The 18,879-nt window shown below is 38.8% G+C and overlaps 1 protein-coding gene across 3 annotated transcripts in view; it reads right to left on the bottom strand.

Moving 5' to 3' along the window:
* Positions 1 to 18,879, bottom strand: part of LOC134308296 (cytoplasmic dynein 1 intermediate chain 1) — a 77,871-nt gene that overhangs the window by 22,853 nt on the left and 36,139 nt on the right. For 2 of the 3 annotated variants that reach the window (XM_062990683.1, XM_062990681.1), the window contains 4 exons: positions 17,372 to 17,476; positions 14,069 to 14,231; positions 12,676 to 12,775; positions 12,111 to 12,236 (listed from right to left, as the gene is read on the bottom strand). In XM_062990683.1, coding sequence (XP_062846753.1) covers positions 12,111 to 12,236; positions 12,676 to 12,775; positions 14,069 to 14,231; positions 17,372 to 17,476 — 494 coding nt within the window. The remainder of the gene's footprint in view (positions 1 to 12,110; positions 12,237 to 12,675; positions 12,776 to 14,068; positions 14,232 to 17,371; positions 17,477 to 18,879) is intronic. The other variant, XM_062990682.1, reaches the window with a different exon arrangement.

The raw sequence follows: 18,879 nt of genomic DNA on the forward strand, positions 1-18,879 counted from the left end.
CCGATTTTACCACACCAGCTGCAGCTGCCAAGTCATGCAACCAAAGTTCATTTTAAAGTGACTGGAAAACAAACCAGAGCAAAAGAAAAACAGGCTTTCCTTTTTTTCTTCTACCTTTTAAAAATACAGCTTATAAACACTTGGGAGCACTTGTGAAGCAGTGTCAGAAAATGGACTTCAGCTATGCTGAAGGCTTTAAAAAGAAGTATTTTTAGTTTTGCTTTAAAATTACAACTCTAAATTCAATGTGTATAAAAAGTTTAAACTTATTTTACGCAATTTTGTATTGAGGGATGTTTTCTTGTACTGAGTGGTGCAGAATGCTGAGCCACAACCCATCATTTCTTTTAAAGGTAGTTCCTTTGGTAAATCAGCCTTTACCGGTTCCACTACTTACTGTGGAATGTCTCAAAACAATATACTGATCAGCCATACAAGATCAACATTAAAACCACCTCCTTGTTTCTACACTCACTGTTCATTTTATCAGCTGCACTTACTATATAGAAGCACATTGTAGTTCTACAATTACTGACTGTAGTTTATCTGTTTCTCTTCATGCTTTGTTAGCCCCCTTTCATGCTGTTTCTCAATTGTCAGGACTCTCCCAGAACCACCACAGAGTAGGTATTATTTGGGTGGTGGATCATTCTGAGCACTGCAGTGACACTGATGTGTTAGTGTGTGTAGTGCTGGTATGAGTGGATCAGACACAGCAATGCTGCTGGAGTTTTTAAACATCGCATTGTCCCTGCTGGACTGAGAATAATCAACCAACCAAAAATATATCCAGCTAACACTGACCGATGGGCAGTGTCTTGTGACCACTGATGGTCTAGAAGATGACCAACTCAAACAGCAGCAATAGATGAGCGATCATCTCTGACTTTACATCTACAAGGTGGACCAACTAGGTAGGAGTGTCTAATAAAGTGGACAGTGAGTGGACACGGTATTTAAAAACTCCAACAAAATTACAAGTAATACACAATGACTAAGCTACGGCTACAATACACTAATGGCTAATGCTAAAAGCTAATGCTAAGGATGGTGTTAATTAATACCTAAAACAGAAACCCTAATGTAAGAAACTACACAAGAAACATGGAAAGCTAACACCCATGCTACACTAATGTTTAACATGGACTAAACAGGGAACATGGGAAGCTAACACCCATGCTACACTAATGTTTAACATAGACTAAACAGGGAACATGGAAAGCTAAGACAATTGAGACCGGAACGACAAACAGATGCAGGACAAGTACAGGATATCACCAGGACAGCCAGGAGCCAGGACAGGAGCTAGCACATACAGAATAGCAATAAACCACAAACCACAAAATATACAATCATTAACAAAGGAGGACAGAACACAAGGGGTACTATATACATATAATATTTAGGACAGACATGAAAAACAGCTGGTACTAATGAACACAAAGACTAATCAGAGGGAGGGGGTGGAGACAGAGGGGGCGTGTAACTAAAACAAAAACATAGTCCATGTGAACAGACAAGAACATGTGACATACAGTCCAGTTTTTCTTCTAATACAAGTTAATGCTTACTTGAGAAACTGTAGGTCTTTCATTGCCATTTGAAGACCAGATGAGAATGAACTTCCCCAAGAGCCAGTAGATGTTCACTGGGTGATAGTGCCTTTTTCTGTGTAATGATGCGTGTCTTACTTAAGTTAACCCTAGCTAAACTTTAGGGTAAAATGGTGAATTTATCTGCACTTAAATTTGAAATTATGTATTTGACAGATTTTTGTCTTCACAATGACTTGAAAATAAGAATGGAAACAATATAAGCATTGAAGACTGAGCTATAAAATGATACTTTTTGACTATATTGTGAGTCCAGAACAAACTGAAAACACTAGGATAAAAAGCAGGAATACATCCTGGACAGGGTGCCAATACATTGCAAGGCAACACGTACTCATTCACTTCAAAAGGCAGTCTGGAGTAATGGATTCAAGTACACAGAAGAAACCAATGTGGTTAATAGAGTAAATAGGCAAAACTTCTCACATCCACTAACCAGAAGATTAAACCAGAAGGATCAAACCAGAAGGATCAAACACAGGTTCCCAAGACCCATGTAGCTGTGCAGCACTCAGTCATGTCCACCTTAGCGATTTGGCAGTTAAACAGGCAAATTCTTCATTACACTGAATCCCTTTAAGCTGGTAGAGTTGATGCTGCACCTCATCATGTCTGCATGGACATCCTCTGGGTTCTTTGGTTTCCTCCCACCTCCCAAAAAACATGCTAAGGTTTCATGTTGTTTCAGATTGTCCTATATACAGTATATGAGATGATGTTTTATAATGTTTAACTATTTGAATCCAGTGAACCTGTGCCCACTTTCAGGTCTCAGATTTCTGTTTTTGGTTCACAGGAACTAGATGTAATATTCTGTTGCTGCACCTCATATACATCAAGATTTGTGTTCTGTGCTTTTCTACTGGAAACTCTGCAATGGTTGCAGAATGGGTGCAGGAAAATTACAAGAGATTCTAATGTTCGATGTAAACATAAACTGTTTGATTTTGTGCATTGTGCTGTTAACCTGTATCTGATTAATTGTAAAATTAAATTTGTAGGAGCCATTTCTTTATTTGATTAATTCTTTATAATAATTTTTGCCTTTTATTTCCATTTGTAAGTATGTGCCCTCTACAGATCAAAGGGCCGTTAAATAGGAAGGAGACGGGGCGGAGGCGTGGCTGACTGGGAGCGCACAGCTTTTTGACCTTGGCTTTGGCTTGGCTGACTGTTTTGAACTTGCTGCTGCTTCCTTGTATTCTATTTTTTCTAATTCCCAGTTTGTCTTACTTTATTTTATTTATTGGCTAAAGGAGCTGTAAATATTGATTGGAATAAACAAGACTTTAGACTTTCCATTTTTGGAAAGTACTTAGCATCTCTCTTGGATTTATTTTTTTTGCAACCAAACAAGCGTCAATATTCCCCAGTCAACACCAACTGTGGCAAACAAAGGAATTTAAACTAAGGATAAATTGTCACTACAAAAATAATGAGTGTGTGACAGACTTGTGTTATGTACGCTACATTCTTATAGCTTCTTCTGAGAAACCCAACGTCCTTAGCTGATTTACGACATCTGGAGAAAATCTGTATGTGTTCAACTAGATAGAGTGGTAGCCTAGTGAGTATGCTTTGGGCTACCAATTGGAAGATTGGCGGTTCGAATCCTGGCTCTTCTATGCAGCCACTGTTGGGACCTTGAGCAAGGCCCTTAACCCTCTCGGCTCCAGGGGTGCCGTACAATGGCTGACCTTGCGCTCTGACCCCAGCTTTCAAAACATATATGTGGATATGTGGAAAAAGAATTTCGTTGTACTCTACATGTGTATATGTATATATGACAAATAACGGCATTCTTCTTCTACTCTTAACTAGAATACAGTTGAATGATGTCATATTTCACTGCAATTCCAATATACAGTACAGTAAAACACAAAAGAAACAATAGATTTTTTTACACAGTAGTAGGCCACCAAAGGCCATTATTCAAGTAAATAAAATGATTAATAAGAAATGGAAAAGGTGTCTATAAACCTGTCCCACTATCACTGTCTGATTAGTGGACTTGTTGAAAAACTGTTCATGCCCTATGTTAAGTGATCAGTAAAGCCTTAATGCTGAGTGACAGCAGGACATTGCAGCACCAACACGCTATTTCAATCAGAGCCTCAGGCCTGACCTCTGAACCCTTTTTATTACAGCCTGTCTTTGCCCTGGCAGTCTATCTTTCTCTCTGTCTCTCTCTGTCTCAGTCCCCTGTCTCGCCTCAGAGTTTCATAAACTCTACCATATATCTGCTGTAGTCATGTGTCAGGGACAAGCTCCCTCAGACTGGAGCTTCATTACGGGACTAAGCAACGCAAGTCCAGGTCACTACAACAAGAGGGTAATAACTCTACTATGAAGTCATTAATCAGAGACTTAATGAAGTATTGTAACCTAAAACCTCCTTTCAGTAGCCAGGAGTCAGACACAGCCAACTCTGGCCTCCAGGCCTACCACAAGCCTCTGCTTTTTGCAACATGCTGTTTATAAACCCACTTTCTAAAAATGTTGGTACATAATATGCAGTTAAAACAAAGATATGTGATGTTTTAATTTTTATAACTTTAAACCTTCTTTAAACTTTTAACTTTTTCTTTAAACTTTTCAACCAAATACAGTACAAAGAAATCTATGTTAATATTAATAATTAACACAATCAAAAAAGGTAGGGACAAAGCAAAACTAGAGTGAAAGGTGATGTGCCTGGTAATTTGCACTCCAAACTGTAAAATAATTGTCAATCAGTTTAAAAAGAACATTTTTAAATGCTCAAAGTGTGACACAAAGTGGTGGACCATCTTTATTTGCAAAGACACACTGAACAGTTTGCCAGTCCATTACAGGGCAAATACACACATTCACACATACACTCACACTAAGGGCAGTTTTAGTAGCTCAAATTGGTCTGTTTGTTTGTTTGTTTGTTTATTAGGATTTTAACATCATGTTTTACACTTTTGGTTACATTCATGACAGGAACGATAGTTACTCATTACACAAGATTCATCAGTTTACACAAGGTTATATCGAATACAGTCATGGACAATTTTTTATCTCCTATTCACCTTACTTGCATGTCTTTGGACTGTGGGAGGAAACCGGAGCACCCGGAGTAAACCCACGCAGGCACGGGGAGAACATGCAAACTCCACACAGAAAGGACTTGGACCGCCCCACCTGGGGATCGAACCCAGCAAATTGGTCTGACTGCATGTCTTTAGACTGTGGAAGGAAACTGGAGCACCCGAAAAACACACATGGACAAAGAGAGAACATGCAAACTCCACTCAGAAAGGACCCTGGTCTCCTGGCCTGAAAATCAAACCCAGGACAATCTTGCTGTGAGGCAACAGCGTCATCCACTGTGCCACCATGCCGCCAAGCAAAGAAGTTACAATCAGGAATTGGGAACAACAAGATTTGGAGATATCTAGTATGATAATATCAAAGTGTTCATATTAAACTATAAATAACAATAAAAGCTTAAAGAAGTGACTATAAAAAATAGGCACTAACCGACCATCAGTAGTCGATAGTTTATCAAGCTTAGTGTCCTACCATAATATAAAACACATCACTGAGTTTCACATCAGCAAGACTTTGTAATGTATTTAATAGCTCGTAACACAGTGAACATGGCAGTAATGTAGATCAGTAAGATGAACATAAACACAGTGAGCAGAATCAGTTCAGCTTCATAATGTAGATTTTACACATTTTTGGCAAACAGGCCATTACAAGTGCTAACTAAACCTGCTATTCATAATGAATAGAGCTGCAGTTGGTATATTACAGCTTTTCCTGATAACATTAGTACAATTATTATAAGAGTGGTTTGCAGTGTTTCACCTTTATAGTGAGAAATGATGCTACAAATGTAAAGAAATTCAGAATAAATTAACATGCAGTTCAACTCCATATTAACACAAAACTGCTTTCATTTGTGATTAAAAATGTGTAATAGTTTCGTCATTCATGACTTAAATGAATGAAAAATGCTATTCTATTCAGATTACAATAGTGGTGCCGTCTTTGATGAAACCGGTATATGTGCATTGCTCAATGTGGTCTTCAATTTTGTGTGTGTAGAGATCTGTAACTCCATGTTCAGTTAAAATGAATTTTATCAGCATTAATCCAACAACTTCTTTGTTGGTTATTGATTAAGTGGTTGATCATTAACCTCACTATAAGAGCACATAAGCTTTACATGTATTAGGAGTGTCTACATACAAATGTGTTACAAGTGTCTGGATGCAACAAATAGTTGTCTAGGTTTCCTGTTAAATAAAAAATAGAATTCAGTCTGTGGCGACGTTAAACATACATTTATACATCTGTAGTTCTGATCCAAGTTTGATGCAGCTGAAGAAAAAAATCATACTTAAAATATCTACAAAGACAATAAATTGGTGATTTTATCAAGAAAGCTGACCCACAATGAATACACCTTGATTTATGTATAAGCTCATTTTTTCCACTTCTCATTTTACATTTAACACGGTCATATACAACGTCAGATCCAGGGTGGCCGAATGAGATATTAACTCGTCCACAATCATTATCTGGAAACTGTAATCACCCTGGTTCAGTTTTTATCATAAATAGCATGACAGCAGTTTCAAAGTTATAAACACATGCTGAGCGCTTTATTCATTACTGCTGCCACATAAATCAGAAAGCCAGTTCACGCCACAGATAAGTGAGACAAGTCATATGAACTCTGTAAAATCATAATCTAAACATGGCAGAGATGCTGGAGGATGAAAAGACTGTAATATTCACACCATATGCAGAGGCCTGCATTAACCCCTGTTTGGCCCCTCATCTTAACTACCAGAACCATGTGTTTAACTTCATAGATTTACTCTAAAAACCATTAAGTACAAGGTTCAGTGGTGTGGTGCACATGCTGCTTCTGCACTACCGGATTTACCTTAATTTGGGCTGGTGCAGTGCTTTCCTGATCCTGTCAAATTCCCCAAGCATGTAGTCTATTCGCTTATCAGAGAACATGTGGCTGTCTGTTCAAAAGGGCTGCCTTTATAAAAGTTTGAACATTTTAGAACGGACAACTTTCCCTCATCAGCTGGAATGGAAATATTATTCTGCTCTTCAAATATTTCAATTATTCAAAATATGAGTCAAATGGATTCTTTTATACTGAGCCTGAGTCGGGCCCCTCCTCAGTAAATGCAAAGAGCCAGTAATGGAATTCAAACTGATTAAAAAAAAGACTAAGACTAGCAGCATGTTTCTTCCTTGCTACCAAACACAACAGACATTGAGAGTGAAAAAAGAGTTTAAATTGCCCAGATCTTCCAGCAACTGTCGACTGGTTTAACCGCATTTAATGCTCTTTATCAGGCTTGTGTGCTCCTTCCAGACAAAATTTTATATCAGTGGGAAGTGTCCTGTACAGAATAATACACACAACTACCGGGTGATGAGAGATGGCTTGGAGAGAGGAATTACAGAGGGAAACACTCCTGTCTTTGTGCTCAGTCTTTGTTTAAATGGAGGGAGACAGGGAGGGAATGACTGCGCAACAGACAGCACATTCACCAGCGCCAATCCACCGCCTTCTTTTTCTCTACCACAATCATATGGTTCCCAGCAAAGCTTATCAGCTCCAGATGCACTTCTCCATCTTCCCTCGGCATCCTTCATTCTCTTATTTTTTTCTTTTCTAATAGCACCGCACAGATTTTGTCACTATGTGGTTGCTGGAGCAGGCCATGTAATACCATCTCTCGCTCTCCCTGAGACGAAACAAAAGAATCTAGAGTACGTAAGTGGTCGCTCTTTTTGTGGTGTATATATTCCGCTCTCATTTTTCACTCACTCAATTTTTCTCTGTTTGCAGCCAAGTTCATTATTTTGATTGTGAATGAGTGGGTCCAAATCTTTTTCTTTTCAGTCATTCAGATCAACTCACTTTTGTATTTTTGATCACTGTTCTGCTGCCAAACCCAGTAATGCCTTCACTTCAGCATACAAGCAGATGACCTTACATTCTCCTTAAGAATTTTCTTATACAGCAATAGATATCGTCCCATTAACAATGGCAAGTTGTTCAAATCCTGATACAACCTTTGAAGCCCCACACCATCACACTCTCCCAGCCATGTTTAATTGTTAGTATAAAGTTCTAATTATTACATGCTGTATTTGCTTTTGCCAAATATATACACTCCTTTTAGCAAATATTTGTCTTAAGAATGTCACCCGAAATGTTTGCATCATCCAAGCTGTAAAAGAGTCCTCTGTACTAAAGTACAAGGTAAAGCCCCACACCTGCAAGAAATGAAAAATGAACCCAGGTGCAGGATGCTTAACAAATGTAGAACAATTATGTGGCTAAAAAGCCAAGTGAGGTGGCAAAAAAACAGAAACAACATAACAAATGAAAGACATAAAAACATCAGCAGCCTTTAACAGAAAAATTGGATAGAAAAGAGATAGTGAAGAACTGAGAAGTGGTCACAATTTGAAAGCTAATCAGGCAATCTGCACAACCCAGTTATTGAAAAAATAGGAATGTTAGAAATCTCCCAAAACAAGCTAGGAAAAGAAACACATGAGCGGCACAACATCCCAACCAAATGGCAAAGTTAAGGTTCCTATCCTTTATTTTTCTAAACCATTCTCACACTGGACGTTTTGCGCCAAATGCAACTCCATTCTCCAGCATTATTTAGAGCAGGCTACTCTCTAGACTTCTATGAATACTTCTCCCTCTTAGCCAGGCTCCCCTCCCTGAGCCTCTGGCATCCAGCAGGGCTTCACCCTGAGTCATACTGGGCAAAGTACATGAAAGATAGCAATGAAAACACAGTGGTGAAAGAACGAAACTAACAGTATCTGAGGCAGCACAAGCGCTTTTCAGGGTGTGCTCTTGATGTGGCCGGTGGCAGCCCACTTGAGAAAGCTATGTGATGTTACTGGAGAGCCGCCATGATGAAGGGGTAGGAGAGCAATGAAGGAAGGCAAGAGATCCACCACACAACGACCTAGCCCTGCCAGTCCTGAACCCAGCACAAGTCATTCAGAAATAATCCAAGCATTTGCCAAAAAGAGTGTGTATGTGAAAACGCTCTCATCACTTACACAATAGTAGCATGCAGACACCATAGATCTAACACAGAGATTTTACATCAAGGGAAAGAAATAAATGTTTCAGAACATTGAAATAAAAAATTCAGCCTTGAAATTATTATTAAAAACATATTCTTCAGAGGGTAATTGAGTACAAAAATGTTAAAACTAAATACAAAATAATACTAAAAAGTGTTTTACTAATGACAGATGAAAGCCTGCACTTACACATTGTGTTGGTTTCCAGAAAAAAGCTAAAACCAATATAGTGATATACAGTTTAAGTCATACATTTACATACACCTTAGCCACATTCATTTTTACTCAGTTTTTCAGAATTGCTGAAATTTAATTCTGATACACATTGTGTTTCTTAGTGTGCTAAAGGCATCAAATGTTACATTTGTTAATATTTACAAAATACTGTCTTGTTTAACTATGTAAAGCTAAACTGTGGGTGTAATGGGGTGAGGAGAAATACAGAGGAGACTCACCCCCACACTGAATCTGGTACCAAGCACAGAGACTGAATCAAACAAGACTGAAGACTAAAAAATGTATTTAATATATGTGAAAAAAGAAAATAATAATAATTAAAGAAGAATTTACACAAATGGAACTAGAGGACAAAGAAAACTAGAAAGATCCACTGAGATTCTCTCACCAATCTAACTACAGCTAAAGGTGAGAGTCAATTATGGTCAGTCAACCAGCTACTTGGTCCACCACTCTGGCTGAAGTTACAGTGCTTTTTTTCCTATACAATAAACTAATACGGGGGAAGAAAAATAAGAGAGTTCTTATTTCTTATTAGAAAAAGCAAGGAAGAACACACTTTACAGACTGAATAATAATCAATTACTCAGCACCCAAATTCAGGTGTGGTGCATTAGAGCTCATTAGTGCTACACCTCCTGGGATATGTAGTCTGTTTTGGACTACAACAGGCCAATCTACACTTCCTGTCGTTAGATGATTTGTCCCCAACTGTAATTGATCCATTACAGTTGGGGACAAAAAAGAGACAGGTTGTTCAAAATCAGATTAAACATTACAATTATTGTATGCTGTTCTATGTAGGACACTTAAAATCGAAGAAAATCGGGAAGTGAGGTAGAAAGGGAAGGTGGATGCATGCACCTCGAGAAGGAATATTGTAGTGCGATTTTGGAGGGTTAAACAGTAGCACATGTGCACACGTTAATCTCCATCTAATCCTTGCCTAACGAGTAGCGGACGCGTTTGTTAAAGAGTCAAGCCCACAGAGGAAAGCTCAGTTTGTTCAATCCACCCAAGCACTTTTATCTGCAGCCAAATGCTAGAACACTTCTGTCTTATGCCAGCCATTGGAAATCTAATTTATCTTCCATTCCACAAACTTCCATCTTTCCTTCTACCCTCCTACTTCTGTATTTCTGTCTCCATACAGAGGAGTGTTGGCAAAGGCTCAGGTCACACTGAATGGACTAAAACTGATTTTAGCTTCGTCTTTTCCTTTTTTATTTTCCTGCACTTACAGCAATCAGTTAGAATGGACAAAGAATGTAGGCATACTCTTAATGAGCATAAAACTGGTATTTTAAGTCAAGAAGGGTAGAAATTTATTATTTACACACACAATATTGCTTGTTTATTTTTACTACATCTTTAGTCTGATTTATATATGGTTTTAACTACACAACACTACACAATGAAGTTGATTAATAGTGGCTAAGCTAGACCGCTACATGAAACTGTAAAGCTGCAGGACCTGAAGGTTCTGAGAAATGAACCCAATTGCAGGATACCTAACCAAGGTAGAACAACACTGTGGCTAAAGAGAAGTACAAACAGAAAAGGAGAATAAGAAAAAACTAAAATACCCAAAAATGGCCAAAATGACAGAAACTATAACAACAAAAAACCAACTCCATATGCTCGCCCAGAAGATGGTCCACAGGGAATATGCGGCATCCAGCAAACATTAGAAAACTCAGGCCATGCGCTCATCCCATAGGGGCATCTGCAATAAGCGCCAATTGAAATTCATGACCACACAAGAAAGGGTTAAAAACCATGAAAGCTACTCAGTCCAATGGTGTATGACAACCTGAGTTATTAAATCAAAGAATAAAGAGAAAGGAACTAGGTTAAAACCTGGAACACCAGTGGAGAAACCACTTGTACAGTGTGGATCTACCTGTGGATCCACCCTACTGTCTATAAAAGCATGGAAGATAGACATGACATTGTGACCTGCACGCCCTTCTGATCTTCATGTCAAGTGGGCCTGTTACAGCTAGCAATTGTATTACTGTGCTAACATTAAAATGACCTGTCCAGCAGTAAAGTAGCCAGACACAGTAAAATCCCAGCACTGGCTATATTGCCAGCATTTGGAAAACCACCATATTGTGTGATTGAACTTGTTAGTTGAGCTTACACATTTACTGTATATTGACAAAGAGAAGTAGTGCAAACAACTGTTTGTAAAAGTACATTAACTGACAATTTTTATGTTGACTTAGTGACAAGTGTCATTTAACATAACCAGGACTTGTGTGCTCACCCCAGTAAAGCTTTGCTTGGTTTAACTATCCTAGCCAGAATAATTAACATAGTGATTCATAAAGTTTTTTTAAAAGCTCCTTTAACCGTAAGATTCCTCATATTGTACCTGAGAATTGTATAAAACCCTAAGCAGTTGTCAAAACTTTGGCCATGGCTATGAAAAAATAAAAAAAACTACCTCTGTGAACAATTAAAATTATAGCCTGAGGCATATTTATAATGGCTAAGAGATTTGTGCCGGAGTATGTACGGGCGTATAAAACGGAGCAGCATATGTGACAGCAGTGTGTGTGGGTGGGCAAACGTGTGCCTGGCAGGATTAGGAAGTGGTAGGCCACTGCTTTTTTAATGCAGAAATCCCTTTAATATCTGGCTCTTGCGGGAGCGGCGAGAGGCTCGCACCAGGCTGTCGCCTCGTAGACTACTGTAGTACACTTGGTCGTCTCTTGCTTATTTCATAGAGTTTCTTTTAGAATTAGTGTCAAAACCAACCCAATATTTTCTGCACACAGCTTCTTTTTTACTTCAGTAGGCAATCCTGTTATTTACGGCAGAGTGTACTAAAGACTTTATACACCTGTTATTGCAGAGATGCAGTCAGTGATTTCTAAATCAGCAGGCTTTAAAAATATTTGATAAAGTTTTCTCATTCCAATGGCTGCAGGGTTTTGTGGGTATGGCTTTGTAGAGAACATTGTACAAAGGGGCTGAATTTGTGTAAATTCTAAACTTTAAAACATTTGTCAAAATTGTTGCCAGTACCTTTAAGTTCAACATCATTTCGCTTATACTATATTCGACTAATTATTTTATCATTGAGGAAAACAGCATACAAGTGCAGTAAAAGGACTTTTTTACCTGACAGTGGTAGATGTACTCTGGTGTCATCTTTTTGAATTTCATATTCCACACCAAGGCCACACCATCTGGCTCATGGGGGGCATCCTCGTTGTTGTTATAGGAGGCCACCAACAGTTCTGGGTACTGCAGAGGGAGAATGTTTGAATGTTTAAGACTCCATAATCTACTTCTAATGTACCATAGAGTAATGTCTTATTAATATTTTTTTTTTAACATATTTTTACCTGTCCATAAGAAATATAACTACACATAGTATGTGTCATAAAATGTAACCTTTTTGCAGATAATTGAATATGATATTTTATTAGTTTTACTTTACTGTTTACTGTATTCCACTGCATTTTAAGTTCTATATTAACTTGAAGATTTTATTTTCTTTACACTGAAGTAGTAGAATAAATAAAAATATCTAAAGAAATTATAATATTGCCTTTTCATACATTTCTTTGTCAAATCTTTACATTACACAGTTTATGCGAGAGCTTTTTCAAATATAAAATAAGGAATTTGAATGTTTTGCATATTGACAAGTATGAGGACTAATAAAGACTCATAACTCTACCTGAGGGGACCAGTCCATACAGGTGATGACTCGATGCTTTGACCAACGCTCATCATAGAACAGGCGATTAAAGGACAGACTAGACCCTCCCTGCAGGTCTCTGGGAAAAAAATAGAAAGCAAGAGAGACACATTTGGTGAAATGTTTGTTTTAACTTAAAAGGTTACAATCTACAGTTGAGCTATTTAAGTTTGTTGGCAGGTGGGTCCTTCAGGTAAAATACGCTAGCACACCAGAGCTGGGCTTTCGAATACATCGTATCAAATCTCAGCTCTGCCATCCGGCTGGGCTGGGCAGCTATATGAAGAACATTTGGCTGTTTTCATCCAGGGAGGGAGCTGGACAGAGACCTCATAACTGGTGCAATTACAACCTCTGCTGGCTGATTGATGGCGTCTGCACAGAGTTGAGGAATAATGTGATCAGGGTGTGGCTCTCCGTGCACAAGGCTGATTCGCAAATGAACTCACCTCGTGCAGGTGAAAACATGTAGTCAGCTACTGCTCACATGTCGGAGGGGCCGTGTGTCAGTTTGCTCTCCACAATCGGGACGGAGGTCAGCACCAGTAAAGAGAAAGCATAACACAATTGGGTAAAAATTGGATGCGCTAAAAATTGGGAGACAAAGGGAGAAAATGCAAAAAGTTTGTTGGCCGGTGGGCAGTGTAAAAAAAAGAAAAAGGTTGAAGTGCTATTGAAAGTGTTTCATTTCCTAAACAAAGGAAAAATAACAAATGTATTGACAATGGCATTTATTGTGTATTCAAAATGATGTGTGTGTGGTATCTGGTTCTCTGCTTTCCAAAATGCATACTACTTATATAACTCATAAGTCAGGTAAATTGATTGTCATTAATGCTCAAAAAGAGTATTTGGTTTGGAATGCAGCTAATGCCCCTTGGAATCATTTCATTTGGAGCCCTACTAAAGATATGTCATCAATTTTAATTAGCCAGCATTTTATTATTATTATTATTATTATTATTGTCATTAACTGTTACACATCATTCAAACATTTAAAAAAACTGCATTTGGTCCTTCAGATGCTTATTGTACATGCCTTTAAATTCACCAGCATTCCACCATGTATGTTAAAATAAAAAAAAAAGACTAATTCCAAACTTAACACTATCATTCCATATAATAACCCTGAATCAGAGGTACTTTTAACCTGCATTGTGAAACTAGGTAAACTGTCTGCAGGCACAATTTGAAGGTGCCGGTTTGGAATAATTGTCCTAGATGAATAAAAGGCTGTGAATGAGATGATTTGAGAGGATTTCTTTGAAGAACAGAAGAGCTTCGAGCAAGGGTCCAAAAGTATGAGTCATGCACATAAGCACACAAGCACCCACGCTCTTTCGAACGCACACGTGTACACACACGTCCTTACCCCTCTTTATCGTCAAGGTCTCTGCCACTGTAGTCAAAAAAGATGTTGGATTCTTCAGCAAGAGCTCGCTCCATCACACGAATGCTGCGGTCAAAAAAGATCACAAACTCTTCGGAGTGCAGGACCTGCTGCTTTTCCTCCTCCGTCAGCTCCCGCGGGTGGCCTTACAGATGTGCACACACACACAAACATATACAAATACATGTGCACAAAATATACAGTGCCACCATGTATGTAAACACATATTAGACAACACACACAGCAGGACCACAAAATGAGAAAATGATGTTTGTAACTGAATTGCACAGTAGATTATTAAACCAATTCACAACAAGCAATTCACACAATTAGATTTTCAAAATAAACAACAGAACAAGCTTTTTCCAGCATCAGGCATTCCTCAACACTATGCTCCATATCCAGACTTAAGTTAGGCATGTCTAGGGAGAAATTAATACCAAAACACTGAACACATTATTACTTACAGCACAGAACTCAGAACTTGCTGTGCTTCTAGCATAGTTATACAGTCTCACGGTCTTGCAATTTACAGTTTGAACAAAAGAGCTTCTGTTATGTAATAATTCTCCCTTCAGATGAGCAGTATTAGATATAATGTGTCGTAATCACAATATCTGACCATAAAACTCATGCTTAGGGCAATAAAATTACATAAAAACTACAGAATTTGTATAAAGAGAGCTGTAAATCAAGTAATAATATTTTTATTTATTTATTTATATTTATTTATTTCTTTACTAATTGTTGCACATATTTATATTACGACAGTACAGTAGCTTATTCTCATGATGTATAAGACAGTAGTAGCTAAGCAGTTTGGTACTGGACTAGTAACCTAAGGGTGTCTGGTTCAAGCCCCACCATTGCCAGGTTATCACTGTACCACAGGCCTTACATTTATGGCATTTAGCATATATTTTAATTAAAACAACTTACAGTTGTGACCTAAAACAATTTAAGCAACTGAGGTTTAAGGCTTTGCTTAGGCGCCCAACAGTCGTCTCTTGGTGGTGGTAAAGCTCGAACCAGTGACCTTCTCGTTACTAGTCCAATACATTAACACCTTAGCTACCAAACACTTGACTCTCAATTGCTTTGATTCTATACCGTCACAACTGTAAGTCACTCTGGCATATAAGCATCTGCTAATGTAAAGATCATTTCAGTTTTAATAACTCCACATAGGTAAAAAAAAATAGGCAAACCTTCTGAATAGCCTATTCTGAACCCCCATATCAGCATTATCATGACAATTACTGAAATCTAAAGAAAAAATGTCAAAGAAAGTAAATAAACATACAACTAAGTAAATAAACAAATAAATATATCATCACAAACACAAAAGCCCTAAGCCCAATTTTATATAATGGCCTATGTAGTCATTTTTGTCTCCCTTTTTTGATGTTATTAGGTTCCTCCATTTTCTCCCAGACTATTAGAGGCCCTTTACTTTGATCTTGGTCCACTTGATTCGCATGAGCCTCTTTTTGACGACTCATAAGGAAGACAAAGCCTTGATCAAAGTCCCAGTAAAGTCAGAGCATCCATGCGCTTTTGCAGCATGGCCCCAACAAGGCCTCTCCTTAGCCTGCTACACTTATTTACTCAATACACACGTTCAAAGAATGCACTCTCTGCAGCCTTTGAAGTCCTCTTGCCGGGGTCAAGTGACATTAATTTTGGTTCGGGCATGACCCAAATGCTTGGGGCTGATAAGATGGACCCTTGGCCCGAAAGATTGGTATCTGATACGGCGGCGGAGGTCACACACGAGTAGCCACGCAACGCTCCAACGAGCCTGTTTGGTGAGATTCCTAAGTTGTGAGACGTTCAGCTTGAGCTGGCATGATGTAAATGAAGCATACATCAGTTCAGGGCACAGGTTTAGGAATGTAAGCTGTGTGGTATGAATGAGAATGTTATTAAGATTAATCATCCATTACACTGGTTTAATTGAAGTTATAGTTAGATCACAGTTATGGTACTTCAGGTTGAGTTTAACAGGGTAACTACGTAAATATCAATTTCAGTCTCGACTGTCATTGTAAGCTTACACAACCTTCACTAACAACCCCACTTTGAAGAACTAGCACAGTTTACTTCCACACTACCAGGACATATGTGTGAGAAAACATGACCATGAGACTGTTGGATATCCTATTTTAATATCATAGGCATTAATATGGACTTGTATAACAGCTTCCACTCTTCTGGGAAGGCTTACCACAAGTTTTTGGGTGCCATCTGTGGAAACATGTGTAAGTAGTTTGTTGGCTTCAGGGTGGCATCCAATCGATTTTGAAAACTTGTAAACCACACAATGCTTCAATATTTTGCAAATCCTCACTGTGCATAATACATATGCAACCCTCTCCAAACAGGATATCAACATTGTCATGCATTTATTTACTTTCTAACTCCTATTTCTTCCATTCCCTGATTTATAAGTGTCAATGACAATGAGCTAGTTTGCCATCCCATCCAAAACCCATGGACATTAATATAGAGTTGACTGCTTCTTTGTGGCTATAACAGCCTTCAGTCTTCTGGGAATGCTTTCCACAAGATCTTAGAGTGGGTCTAAGGGATATAGTGCTGGTTCAGTCAGTGGAGCATTTGTGAGGTCAGGCCCTGATTTTGAACAAGATTGCTTGGCTTGCAATCAACATTATATCGTAGGGCTGAGGTGAGGATCCTTTGTAAGTCTCTGGAGGTCAACATAACACTCTATAACACTAATGTAAATAAACTAGTCATGTAAACATTACATTTCATTACATTTTCGACATTTAGCAGATGCTTTTATCCAAAGCGACTTACAGTACCGTGACAGTATACTGTCTAAGCAATTGAGGGTTGAGGGCCTTCTCAAGGGCTTGAACCAGCAACGTTTCGATTACTAGTCCAGTACCTTAACCACTAGGCTAAACCTGCTTTAATTACATTCACCAATCCAATCATTGTGACATGGTTAAATTTAAATTATTTAAAAATCAATTTACTTCATATAAAAATTTGATAGATCTTACATTTTTAATGTGGGATTAATAAGCTAATTAGCCACACAGCAGACATTTTTCATGATCTTTTTTAACCCATCTTTTCTAGGGGGAAAGCTAACTGTATACTGGGCGAAGCTGGGTGAGTTTGGGATTTACCTAATGTAATAAAGTCTATGAAAAAGGGTAATATTTCTGACCTAGAGTACATATGTCAAAAATCAAGAGGGGAAAATATATAAAACCTGAATTTAAAACAGATTTCGACAGGTTGTACACTTACATTCTTGCTTACCTTCCTTAGCGTCTGTGCTCTTTTCATCCTCTTTCTGGTCAGACTCCAGACTTGCTTTGGGCTCTGTATTATCTTCATCCTCCTCTTCCTCTTCTGTGTGAAGACAAAGAAAGGATTGTGTCATCTTTTAAAAGCCTCACTGCACCCACCCTAACACTAGGTTAAAGCTTGCCAGCTCTCACAATAATGGTTTACAGAGATCCTGTAAATGACTTGTACACTCCCAGACATTCCAGTCTTGTTTCGAATCAACATATGTTGTAATTTTGAGAATTTCATTTGGATTTGTACAGCTGTATTTTTACTATCTGTCGAACAGAAATACAAAAATGAGAAAATATCTTCCAGATTCTGAAGACCATGTGTGGCATACATGTTGAGTGAATCATGAAGTCCTCTGGGAGGAGTACAGATACCCGACAGGAAGCAAAGCTGTGGAGTGGCGTGCCTCTTTTCTGCTCACCCCAGACCCCCTTCAGCTGCTCTAAGCCCGCAGGCCATAAGAATTCCCCCTTTAATTATCCCACTCACGCTGGTCAAATCATCCTGGCATTCCACTCTCACAGACACCTGCCTCTGTGCTCCAGCCCACCTCTGCCCTGCACGCTGGCATGTGTTCCTAACACTGCCCACCCCGTGACCCAAGCCGGCACATGGCAAAGGGGCGCCTAGATGCTTAACCACCACCAGACACCTGCAGCTCAGAATGTACAAGCATGCCTCATAGCTGCATGCTAAAACACACAAGGCTCTGTGGGATTGTTTTCTTATTGACCCTGCATGCCAGAGGTTAACAGGCAGGGGTCATGATGACAGTGGGTACCCAGTTGTGAAGAGGAAGTGATCCCATTGCACCAGACGTGGCACGGCTCACACACTCAACACCAGCATGTTTATGTTCACACCAGCCAAGTAAGAGAGCAAAGCAGGGCCTCGGGTCATACTTAACAATGAGTCAATCACAACGAGAATTCACTGACAGTACTAGCTAATGCACAATGTTAAAAATGTTTTTTTAAACAATATTTATTAGTCACTTCTGATGCATTTAGCAACTCAATAACAGCATTTACCGTTTGCTTTTATACATTTAAATTACAAATATGCAAGTCGCAATTAAAAGCACCACCAGTTTGATCTGGTCAGGCGTGTCAGTAATGGTTTTAAATAGGCTGGTTGTAGCAGATCACACTGGGAGACCAGCGGGACAACCAGCTAAAGCAGCCTATAAACCATAACATAATATTTTTTAAAAATTATCAGTTTTTTTACTCCTGAGGTAGTTCTGGCCTGCATCTTCCACTCAACTGGGGATAAAACCTGTGGGCCTGAGGATGCTACGCCACCTTGCTGGACTGCTGGGTGGAACAGGAAACTGCAGTAACTGTACTCACAATGTCCAGAAACTTACTTTCTGCTCACTTTATTGTTATAATGTTACTGACTGAACTAATGGATAATAACCTTTTGAGGAGAACAAAGCTAACCCACGCCCC

The sequence above is a fragment of the Trichomycterus rosablanca genome, chromosome 2, assembly GCF_030014385.1.
Source record: "Trichomycterus rosablanca isolate fTriRos1 chromosome 2, fTriRos1.hap1, whole genome shotgun sequence".
NCBI lineage: Eukaryota > Metazoa > Chordata > Actinopteri > Siluriformes > Trichomycteridae > Trichomycterus > Trichomycterus rosablanca.